The sequence below is a fragment of the Pseudophryne corroboree genome, chromosome 1 (assembly GCF_028390025.1).
Source record: "Pseudophryne corroboree isolate aPseCor3 chromosome 1, aPseCor3.hap2, whole genome shotgun sequence".
NCBI classification, from domain to species: Eukaryota; Metazoa; Chordata; class Amphibia; order Anura; family Myobatrachidae; genus Pseudophryne; species Pseudophryne corroboree.
Window position 1 is genome coordinate 1,146,502,937 of NC_086444.1, and position 12,602 is coordinate 1,146,515,538.

The following is a 12,602-nucleotide window of genomic DNA, read 5'->3' on the forward strand; positions in this document are numbered from 1 at the left end:
TGCTTGCAGGAAGTGTAGGAATCGACCCAGTTGAAATTCCTCCTTCGGGGCCTTCATGGCCTCACACCAAGCAACATATTTCCGCCAAATGTGGTAATAATGTCTTGCGGTGACATCCTTCCTGGCTTTGATCAGTGTAGGGATTACTTCCTCCGGAATACCCTTTTCCTTTAGGATCCGGTGTTCAACCGCCATGCCGTCAAACGCAGCCGCGGTAAGTCTTGGAACAGACAGGGTCCCTGCTGCAGCAGGTCTTGTCTGAGCGGCAGAGGCCAAGGGTCCTCTGCCAGCATCTCTTGAAGTTCCGGGTACCAAGCTCTTCTTGGCCAATCCGGAACCATGAGTATGGTTTTCACTCCTCGCATTCTTATTATTCTCAGCACCCTGGGTATGAGAGGTAGAGGAGGAAACACATAAACCGACTGGTACACCCACGGTGTCACTAGAGCGTCCACAGCGATCGCCTGAGGGTCCCTTGACCTGGCGCAATATCTTTTCAACTTTTTGTTGAGGCGGGACGCCATCATGTCCACCCGTGGTCATTCCCAACGGTTTACCCGCATTTGGAAAACTTCTGGAAGAAGTCCCCATTCTCCCGGGTGTAGGTCGCCCATCGGAGAATCCTTGTGGCTTCTGCCATCGCCATCCTGCTTCTTGTGCCGCCCTGTCTGTTTACATGGGCGACCGCCGTGATGTTGTCTGAATGGATCAGTACCGGCTGGTTCTGAAGCAGGGGCCTTGCTTGGCTTAGGGCATTGTAAATGGCCCTTAGCTCCAGAATAATTATGTGAAGCGAAATCTCCTTGGAAATTTCTTCCCTGTGTGACTGTACCCCAGCCCCGAAGGCTGGCCTCCGTGGTCACCAGGACCCAGTCCTGTATTCCGAATCTGCGGCCCTCTAGTAGATGAGCCCTCTGCAGCCACCACAGCAGCGACACCCTGTTTCTTGCCGACAGGGTTATCCGCTGTTGTATCTGTAGATGGGACCCGGACCATTTGTCCCACAGGTCCCACTGGAACGTCCTTGCGTGGAACCTTCCGAATGGAATTATGCTTCGTACGAAGCTACCATTTTTTCCAGGACTCGTGTGCTTCCACTGGAAGAAACACTCTTTTCTGGTCTGTGTCCAGAATCATTCCCAGGAACAGAAGACGTGTCGTCGGGACCAGCTGTGACTTTGGAATATTGAGAATCCAGTCGTGCTGTTGTAGCACTTCCCGAGAGAGTGCTACCCCTACTACCAACTGTTCTTTGGACCTCGCCTTTATCAGGAGATCGTCCAAGTACGGGATAATAAAAACTTCCTTCTTGCGAAGGAGTATCATCATTTCGGCCGTTACCTTGGTAAAGACCTTCGGTGCCGTGGACAACTCCAACGGCAGCGTCTGGAACTGATAGTGACAGTCCTGTACCACACATCTGAGGTACTCCTGGTGAGGAGGGTAAATGGGGACATGCAGGTACGCATCCTTGATGTCCAGGGAGACCCTGTAATCCCCCTCGTCCAGGCTCGTAATAACCGCCCTGAGCGATTCCATCTCGAACTTGAATCTTCTGATATAAAAGTTCAAGTATTTTAATTTTAAGATGGGTCTCACCGAACCGTTCTGTTTCGGTACCACAACCATTGTGGAATAGTAACCCCTTCCTTGCTGAAGGAGGGGCACCTTGACAATCACTTGTTGTGATTATAGTGTTGAATAGCCACCAACACCGCCTCCCTGGCAGAGGGAGGTGCCGGTAAGGCAGATTTTAGGAAACGGCGGGGGGAAGAACGTCTCGAACTCCAGCCTGTACCCCTGAGATACTACTTGAAGGACCCAGGGATCCATGTGAGAGAGCCCACTGGGCGCTGAAATTTCTGAGACGGGCCCCCACCGTACCCGGGTCCGCCTGAGCAGCCCCAGCGTCATGCTGTGGACTTACCGGACGCAGGGAGGACTTCTGCTCTTGGGAACTAGCTGTGCGCTGCAGCTTTTTCCTCTACCTTTGCCTCTCGGCAGAAAGGATGAGCCTCTAGCCCTCTTGCTTTTCTGGGGCCGAAAGGACTGTACTTGATGATACGGTGCTTTCCTTTGTTGTGGGGTAGCCTGTGGCAAAAAAGTCGATTTCCCAGCAGTAGCTGTGGAAACGAGGTCTGAAAGACCATCCCCAAACAGTTTTACCCCCTTATAGGGCAAAACTTCCATGTGCCGATTCGAGTCGGCATCGCCTGACCATTGCCGAGTCCATAACCCCCGTCTGGCGGCAATAGACCTAGCGCTTATTTTTGATGCCAGCCGGCAAATATCCCTCTGTGCATCACGCATGTATAAGACCACGTCTTTTATATGCTCTATTGTCAGCAAAATATTGTCCCTATCCATAGTTATTTTCCGACAGGGAATCTGACCACGCAGCGGGAGCACTGCACATCCATGCCGAAGCAATGGCTGGTCGCAATATAACGCCCGAGTGTGTGACTATATCTTTCAGGGTAACCCCCTGCTTTTTATCAGCAGGTTCCTTCAGGGCGGCCGTATCCGGAGACGGTAGTGCCACCTTTTCTGATAAGCGTGTAAGCGCTGTATCTACCCTATGGGGTGTTTACCAACGTGACCTATCCTCTGGCGGGAAAGGGTACGCTGCCAATAACCGTTTAGAAATTATCAATTTCTTACCGGGGGAAGACCACGCTTCCTCACACACCTCATTTAATTTCTCAGATGCAGGAAAAACTACTGGTAGTTTTCTGTCACCAAACATAATACCCTTTTATGTGGTACCTGGGGTATTATCATAAATGTGTAATACATTTTTCATTGCCTCAATCATGTAACGGGTGGACCTATTTGGAGGGTACACTAGTCTCATCGTCGTCGACACTGGAGTCGGTATCCGTGTCGACATCTGTTTCTGCCATCTGAGGTAGCGGGCGTTTTTAGAGCCCCCCATGACATTTGAGACGCTGGAACAGGCACAAGCTGAGTAGCCGGCTGTTCTGTGTCGTCGACCTTTTGTGTAAGGAGTTGACACTTTCACGTAATCCTTCCATAAGTCCAACCACACAGGTGTCGATCCCGCAGGGGGTGACATCACATTTACAGGCATTCGCTCCGCCTCCACATCATTATCCTCCTCATACATGTCGACACAGCCGTACCGACACACAGCATACACACAGGGAATGCTCTGACAGAGGACAGGACCCCACAAAGCCCTTTGGGGAGACAGAGGTAGAGTATGCCAGCACACACCAGGGCGCTATATATCACAGGGATATCACATATAAAGAGTGTTTTCCCTTATAGCTGCCTATATATATTGTATACTGCGCCTAAATTGTGCCCCCCCTCTCTTTTTAACCCTTTCTGTAGTGTATTGACTGCAGGGGAGAGCCAGGGAGCTTCCCTCCAACGGAGCTGTGAGGGAAAAATGGCGCCAGTGTGCTGAAGGAGATAGCTCCGCCCCTTTTTCGCGGACTTTCTCCCACATTTTTATTGATTCTGGCAGGGGTTAAAAAGCACCAATATAGCCTCTGGGGCTATATATGGTGCCAGTTTGCCAGCCAAGGTGTCAGTATTGCTGCTCAGGGCGCCCCCCCCCCCAGCGCCCTGCACCCATCAGTGACCGGAGTGTGAGGTGTGCATGAGGAGCAATGGCGCACAGCTGCAGTGCTGTGCGCTACCTTGGAGAAGACAGAAGTCTTCAGCCGCCGATTTTCCGGACCACCTTCTTGCTTCTGGCTCTGTAAGGGGGACGGCGGCGCGGCTCCGGGAACGGACGACGAGGTCGGGTCCTGTGTTCGATCCCTCTGGAGCTAATGGTGTCCAGTAGCCTAAGAAGCCCAAGCTACCACCACTTAGGTAGGTTCGCTTCTTCTCCCCTTAGTCCCTCGATGCAGTGAGCCTGTTGCCAGCAGGTCTCACTGAAAATAAAAAACCTAACAAACACTTTCTTCCTAGGAGCTCAGGAGAGCCCCTAGTGTGCATCCAGCTCAGCCGGGCACAGAAATCCAACTGAGGCTTGGAGGAGGGTCATAGGGGGTGGAGCCAGTGCACACCAGATAGTCCTAAATCTTTCTTTAGATGTGCCCAGTCTCCTGCGGAGCCGTCTATTCCCCATGGTCCTTACGGAGTCCCCAGCATCCACTAGGACGTCAGAGAAATAATGTAACTGAAAAATAAAGATCGATAAAGTGGAGTGTATGAATGTGTGATGTAAAAGGACTGGTGTCCAAATCCATGTTTTTAAGGTGCATACAACAGAGAAAATGAGCAATGTCGCTCATTTTCTCGGCAAGTGTGTATGCCGCTGCCGACCAGCACTCATTAACAACCCTTGTTGTCGGCCGTGCAGGCAGCTCAATTTAAACTGTTGTCCAAGAGCTGTCTGCATGGCCCGTGACCTCACTGAGCGATATGGTCGTCATATCGCTCAGTGTGTACGCCCTGCCCCCGGCCCGAGCGGGGAAACACTAGGAGATGTCGCTCATAGAGCACGTGTACCTAGTGTGTCCCCACCTTTAGGGTTTTCTGCTGAAAGCATAGGTGTTCTACAAATGTGTACGTCATGTGGGTAGGGCATGCATTTTCTCTGGAATCAGTTTAGTCAGGCCCCTCCCCCGTGAGGTAACACCACTTTTTTGTGGGGGCACCTTAGCCACATATATGAAAAATGGAAGGGGGGATGTCAAAGCTCCTTTTGATCCAGGGCACCAAAGAGTCTAGTTACAGCTCTGACAGCATATAAAATTAACTAAAAGTATTGTATCCGTAGACAGCCCCTGGACTGTTATTACTCCACAAGTTTTTAAATTTAAGTAATACAATTGCGTCACAAATATATAGAAGCAACCGATTTGATTGTACTTTGCACATACAGACATAACACATTATGTATAGGAACATATGTCATTAATAAAATGTAGCAGCTATTCAATATTTTGCATTCCGTTTCATCATAAAATAATAACATATTTGTGACGTAGATACCTACATAATTCAGAGATCACTTCCCTAAGCGACAGGTATTGTTGGCCTAATTCAGCATGAGTTGTAGTTTTGCTAAAAAGTTGCTACAACGCTTATAGTTATGTGACGGGATTACCGGCACATACATCCCACCCCCACTAATCCCATCGGTTGGCATGCCGACTAGTTGGGACTATTTCCACTCGTGGGTGTCCACGACACCCGCAGAGTGGGAATCTAGAACCTGCACAGAGCCCACAAGGGGACCTTCCGCATTCCGCGGCCGGGATCCCGGCGTCGGGAAGCTGATCGATGAGATCCTGGCCGCCGGTAACCCATACCCAACCCGGCAAGGCTGCCCCGCATGGCAGGTACAGCCCTCCCCCACCCCCCACGTACTCTGCTAACATGTGAGTGCATCGCTATACAGTGTGACATCACACAGCCGCCGTGGCCTGCCCCGCAAGCGGTCCGGACATGCCTGCGTTGTCCGAACCACAACCTCAACGTCGACGCCCCCGTCACCTCTTAAACTGCAATCACACGTTTAAGACCTCGCACAGGAGTGCGGAAAACGGCAAATATGATGCTGAATCAGACCCTGTATTTTACATGGAAGTTAAAGGGCAGCTTTCAACCCACAGGTGTACAGTTTACAAAACGTGCATGACGCCAAGGCCATTTTCCTATTAAATGTTAGCAAATACCAGTGAGAGACTGGGGGCTTTTGGTTACAGTAGATTTCTTGCACCACCCCATGTGCACCGCGCCCCAAACCTTTTACAGAGACTGTTATTGTAAATACCACAGATGTGCACATGAGCCAGTAGGATAAGAGGAAACCATCTGCTGTATAGCTGGCAGTATCTTCCTATAGATTGTGCCTAGGTCACAGAGACTGTAGAAGGATGTGTGACTGTTCCTATGGCAGCCACGCAGTTGTAGCAGGTGGAGGGTGGGACCACAACGGCTGACATGATGCATTGCATGTGTTATGGTTGCATACAGCAATGTACGTGAAGAGTCACTGACATACCATTAAATCTCTGAGTCAGCTTCCTGACCAGCTTTTATTGCTTCTGAAATGGGCACTGGTCCACTTCCATCTCTATCTGCTATACCGGAGTCAGGCCCCATTTCTGCAACAGACTGCCCCGTCACCAGCACTTTCAGCAGGACGCTTTCTAGACCAATGGCTCCCAGGGTGAAGTGCGAAATTGACAAAAGATTCCACTGAACACGAAGCAAACTTGTCTTTGGAAGCAGTGACGCAATCAGGGGGAAGATAGCAATGCAAAAAGGAACCAGGAACCGTGTGTGACCTGCTCTGTCCTCTGTCCCATTTCCTAGTCATCCTCCCCCACTTGCCTGTCTGCCAATTTGTTTCCACAATTTTTGTTCTATATGTTACCCACCCCTCACCCTATGCTTTTCATTTGCCGATCTACTCTTCTCCCTGATTCTCCCATAGGGGGTCATTCCGAGTTGATCGCACGTAGCAACTTTTTGTTGCTCATGCGATCAATCTGACGCCGCCTATGGGGGAGTGTATTTTAGCATAGCAGGGCTGCGAACGCTTGTACAGCCCTGCTATTCTAAAAAAGTTTCACGTAAAACAAGACCAGGGCTGCAATTACTCACCCAATGCGACGGATCCAGTGATTAAGACATCCTGACGTCAGACATCCACCCTTCAAACGCCTCGACACTCTTGCGTTGGACTCACCACGCCTGGAAAACCGTGAGTATCCGCCCCGGAACGCCTCCCGCCTGTCCGCCTTCTTGCGTTCGCCGCTGCGATCACATTTCTCGCTGGCGGCATCGTTGCCTGGTGACGATCGTCGCCAGGCAACGACGTGCGAGCGCAATGCGTCTGCCGCGCTTGCGCATATCCAACCCGTTCGCACCGTAGCAAAGAACCGCTGCGTGCGAACGGGTCGGAATTAACCCAATAGTCCTATGCCCACGTCATGTCACCAATGTATCCACTAGTCCTACACGCCTATATTCTAGCTTGCTGACAGTTTCCTCTGGTCTTCCCACAAGTTCTTTCTCTCTGCCCTCCCATCCCTCTATGGCACCACTTTCTGTATTCTATTACATCTTGCTTTTTTGTTTTTCCTCTTGTCTCAGCCAACCGGCTGCCTGCTTTTCTTAGTCAGAAGTCCATCGTTTGAGGAAGGGGTTGGAAGAGGCACGACGACTACAGGATCCAGAGGTGAAAGAAGGGGGTAGGGGAGGGGCATACTCATTGCAACAGTGTTGTTTCCACCACTGGCATCTGAGAGCAAGGGCATGGGTACGCCGTGCACGCAGAAGCCCATCCATGGGGTCTGGTGATGTAATGTTCCATTCCTGAGTGTCAAACTGATTCAAGATAGCAGCTGCCTTGCATTTCCCAACTATCCAGATCATCAGGTCTTTAAATGGGCGGGTGCCTTAAATGATCTGGGTGTAGTTTTACTAAAACTGGGTGTGGTTGGTCGGACCATGGCATGGTTTGCGCGAATCAGGGCAGTGTTTTTTGTTTGTCCCTAATACTTCATACATAACCGTTGGGAGGCATGCACCAGTTCTGTAATACCTGCTTTCGCTTAAATAAATCTGCCTTTAAGTGTCTCTCATACTGATCACTATACAGCATACTTGGAGCAAATAAATGATCGTATCACACGGTTACATAACACAGCTAATAATGAGGAACTTTTGCAAGATTTACTAAGAATTACAGTATGCATTCAACATATTGATGTCTTCTACTCAGGTAGCAAAGACATTGAACATCCAGTCACGTACGTAACCTACCTAGTGCAGCCGTTAAAGAGCTCCTTGCAGGGGATATGTTCCAGCCTCTCCTTACATTCGTGTACGGTGTCCTGAGGTATTTCCGGCAAATGGGCTGCAGACTGCCAAACAGAGGAGAAAGGCACATGTAAATATGTATATACAGTCACCAACTATAAAGCTATCCGTTTCGGTACAGATAAAACTTTACTGTTATGTCAAAGACTATTGGAATCCATGAAGTGATTACATTCTAATTAAATACACCAAAAGTTTTAATTAAGATTTAAATAGACCGCTTATATGACAATGTACAGATGTGTCCTCATATATTATTGCTATAGTGGGGCCAGACAGTCCGTCTTAGCGCACCAGGGGCCTAATTCATGTTTGTACTCAATGTCTATGCAGCTGCGGTTTCCTAGGTGACGGAACTACTTATCATCGCAAATGAAGCTGCCATACAGGAAAGAAGATAGACGTCCACTGTAGCCATCGTAAAGTCTGCCCTTAATTACGTACTCATAAGCAGAAACCAATGCAATAACGAGGAACATCGACCCCTAGGGTTGATCTATGGCTCCGCAGACTGGTCGCGGCAGTAGCGGCGCTGGCGCCATGTTTCTCTACGGACATGATCGCAGCTCAAGGCAGATAAGCCACGAAAATGGTGCTGCCTGCGTTTTTGCGGCTACTCCCCCAAACAGACCCTTCCTGTCAATCACCCTGCATATAAAAGGTCAGTGTGCGCGCGACTGCAAAGGCACCTTGGCAAAGTGCGCAGTGCGATTGCAGCATATGTGCAGTCTGCTGATAACTGCACCCTTTGCAAAAACATAGCAATGCGTACAAAGATGGATTAGGCCCCAGGTACCAGGCGTCTCTGCTAGTACCAGGTGTCTTTCTACACGAAAATGCGTCTTCATTGCAACAGGATGCAACTAGGACGAACCAAAAGGGAGTGCTAATTCATTTGATATGCGACACGTATATATCTGTGTGCAACTAAGTCTGAATTCTCATACGAAATGCTACGATGCAGCGACTGTGGCTTCTTTCCACGGCGAGTACCGTTATGCTACATATAGATACTCTGCCGCCAGTGGCAGTTCCAGAGGTGAGGCTGCAGCACACACCCCAAAAATCAAATAGCTGCACCAACTGCCAGTGAGTCCTGGTCGGTGATGTTTGGCAGCGTTTGGGGTGCTATTTGAATCTTGGACTGCACCTCTGGAGCCTCCAAGTGTCGCATATCAGATTACTCATCAGTGTCTCCCGGTGCATCCTTGTCAAAATTTTCGGGTAAAAAGATACCTGGTGCCAGCCGAGTCGCATGGGACCAGGCGCCTCGCTTCACATGGCTATTTGTACAACTGGCGATACAGTCATTCTACCTGTGGCCAGAGACACATAACATTTTTCACCATGAGAAAGCAAAATTGGTGACATCACACACTACAGCGGCCATGTTTCCAGCCTGATGAAAACTTCATAAACCAGTACGAAATCAGCCGGCCAGTGTGAACGGTCAATTGACTGAGGTGTTTAAAAATGAGAGATCAACTTACAAATATGGTGAGAAAGTACCACAGAGAGAGAGCAACCTCTGTACATGTGAAGTGAAGGTTGCTTAGGTTTAATAAAAGTAATATTTCATGTCCAGCCCCTGTTGTGCATAGCTCGGAAGTATTAAATCAGCGAAGGCGGCTATGGTAGGTTACGGTGCCAGCGTACCATAACTCCAACCAGATATTTGTCAGAGCTCAAATATAAGTAAACAACTGTGTCCAATGTCCTTATAACCGTTATATAACACAAACTGCCATTAATAGGAAGCATCCTATGTGGAGTTCAGGGTAGTAATCTGCATGGATCCTATGAGAACAGACTGAATTGGAATAGCTTTCAGAGCCGCTTGGCTTACACATATAGTTTACATCCTGGCAGGCACTGCCCGTGACATACTGTACACAGTCTTTTACAACCAAGAGGCACAATAATATCAGTGTATATCAACGTATACACACCTGTCAATATTTGCACTGCAAAAGGATAGTCTACACTTTTACGCAGTGGCTGTTAACAAATAGGTAACAGGCTTAAGTCCTGGAGAATCAATAGGAACAACTTGTTACCTGTTAACCCCTTCAGCTCGTAAATTGCACAAACATTTCATCGTATTCCGAGCGTGTAGCGGCAATGCACTGTAAGCATTCACATGTAGTTACAAACCATTACACACCTTGTAGGGGGGGTGTGATACAAGTTTTGCCGGCATTCAGGCTGCCAGCAGTTATAAAACCGACAGCAGCATCCTGATGGAAAAGATCACGACAGGGGGTTCTGTAAATATACTTACCTTCCCCCTAACCCTTTGGAATATGGGAGTAAACCGGGTGGTCTTCAGTATGCCGGCGGTCGGGCTCCCGGCGACCAGCATACCGGCGCTGGGAGCCCGACAGCCGGCATACCGACACTTATTCTCCCTCGTGGGTGTCCACGACCCCCCTGGAGGGAGAATAAAATAGTGTGGCGCGCGTAGCGCGCCACCGTGCCCGTAGCGTGGCGAGCGCAGCGAGCCCGCAAGGGGCTCATTTGCGCTCGCCACACTGTCGGTAAGCCGGCGGTCGGGCTCCCGGCGCCGGTATGCTGGTCGCCGGGAGCCCGACCGCCGGCATATCGTAGTGAACCCGAGTAAACCGGAGTACCCAAAGGAAACCCACACAAGAACGGGGAGAATATACAAACTCCACACAGTTAGGCCAAGGTGGGAATAGAACCCAAGACCTTAGTGCAGAGGATCAGAAAGTCTAGTGACTTATCTGGGATATTAAATGTTCCATCACACAATGCCTACAATTCACTGCATAACTGATGACTGAGGGGAGTAAAGCTGGGTACACACTATACGATATATAATATGAAATACTGTCCCAACGCAGATCGGAACAATATATCTTACCCATCAAACAGTGTGCACTCATGTGCTGCTGTTCAAATCGTCTCACTGGATGTGGTGCACGTCCAATGGGATGATTCCATGGCCAATGCGAAGGTAATAACATTTCAGGGTGTAACAATACATAGAAGCGGCGTAGAGCGGATAGTGCAGTATGTACAGCGGATGTGATGTATTGTTACACGCCACGTCACTGTGTAGCACTATAATAATATGGTGTGTACCCAGCTTAAGACCATAAGCAAGATTTTTGTAATCGCTTTGCCTTGAGGTGATGTTACTGGGTAATAGTGTTCTGTTCCTAGCAACACCATAACCTCACTGCCCCTACTCACACCCTCTAGTCAGTGGGGGTCTATTTACTAAGCCTTCAAAGGAGACAAAGTGGAAGGAGATATAGCACCAGCCAATCAACTCCTAACTACCATGTCACAGGTTGGTTTTGAAAACGGACAGTTAGGAGTTGGTTGGCTGGTACTTTATCTCCATCTAAGGCTTAGTAAATAGACCCCCCGGGTACACACGGAGAGATGTATGCTTAATTCCTAAGCAATCTGACTAGATTGCTTAGAAAGTACAGTAAGCACGGATCTCTCAGTGTGTATGCCCCCCAGCGATAGCGATGCACATTCCTGCACATCACTATCGCCGGTACTAGATTTGCCAATCTAATTACATCGCTCACTTCACCGCTGGGTGAAGTGAGCGCCCCCCCACCCACCCCCCGTCGCTCAGCACACATTGCGCTGAGTGAGGGGAGAGATGTGTGCTGAGCGTTCTGTGATAGATCGCTCAGCACACATCTCCCCGGTGTGTACCCCCCCTTTAGTGACAATCCTTAGCCACGCCCCTATCTAGAAATGTGAAAATAAAAAGGTGGTAACCCTATCACCTTGCAATGACCTATTATTTTGCTTTATCTATACAGGCCAATTACAATGTACAGCTTTGTACAGAGAAGACATAATCATTCACATCAGACCTACTGGAGCGTAACATCTAAAATTTCCTACCAGACACACAAGGGTCAACTACATCAGAAGCCAATTATCCTACCAATATGTTTTGGGCTGTGGGAGGAAAATGGAGCACACTCACGAAACACATTGGGGGAACATATAAACTCCACACATATAAATAAGGCTTTGGCCAGAATCAAAGCCATGATTTCAGTGCCGTGAGATGGCAATGCTAACCACTGTGCTGCCCTCAGTATTACTGTTCTTGAAATGTACAAAAAAACATAATTATAGAAGTCTACTACATACAGTATATAAGCAAGGCTTCATAAAAGTGTTGCAGCTTCATCATTCATTAATAAATGACATAAGCGTAAGAAAAGAGCTTGTGCCTGACTATGCCACGCTCATCCGTATACGGTATTTGCCTTTATGAACATTTTCATAAAAATGTTTCAAGCTTTTTGAGCTTTACGGATCAAACAGTAATAACAAAAAAAAAAAGCTTTAACCATCCCTGGAGAGGAGAACAAATGCCAGTTAGGGAGGAAGGAAGGGAGTGGCATGAATAATGGACAAAGGTTGGTGAGGACTCCGGCTAATTAAAGAATAGAGGGGCTGCACGGACTGCGAGGTGGTAAGTTCATTACAGAGACTGTAGAAGTGCAGACTTTCTGTGACAATACCATTCCTTAGGACAGTAATTCTCAAACAGTGTGCCATGGCACCCTGGGGTGTCTCAGGGCACTTGCAGGGGTGCCTTGGATTGGTGGTCCAGGACCGATTCAAATCATTTATGGTCAATGTAACAGGAAAACCAGTGCTGGTGACTGTCAATCATAAAATATGTGGACAAACCCAAGGTTGACATATAAACACAATTTACTTAGTTTCATATTTATTTCTAAATTTCTCAATAAGAAACTTTTGGCCTGGGGGTGCCGTGA

At 48.6% G+C, this 12,602-nt stretch overlaps 1 protein-coding gene across 4 annotated transcripts in view; it reads right to left on the reverse strand.

Moving 5' to 3' along the window:
• The window catches only part of GRK4 (G protein-coupled receptor kinase 4), a 402,980-nt gene that overhangs the window by 79,983 nt on the left and 310,395 nt on the right, over positions 1 to 12,602 (reverse strand). For all 4 annotated transcript variants that reach the window (XM_063924349.1, XM_063924369.1, XM_063924340.1 and 1 more), the window contains one exon: positions 7,759 to 7,859. In XM_063924349.1, coding sequence (XP_063780419.1) covers positions 7,759 to 7,859 — 101 coding nt within the window. The remainder of the gene's footprint in view (positions 1 to 7,758; positions 7,860 to 12,602) is intronic.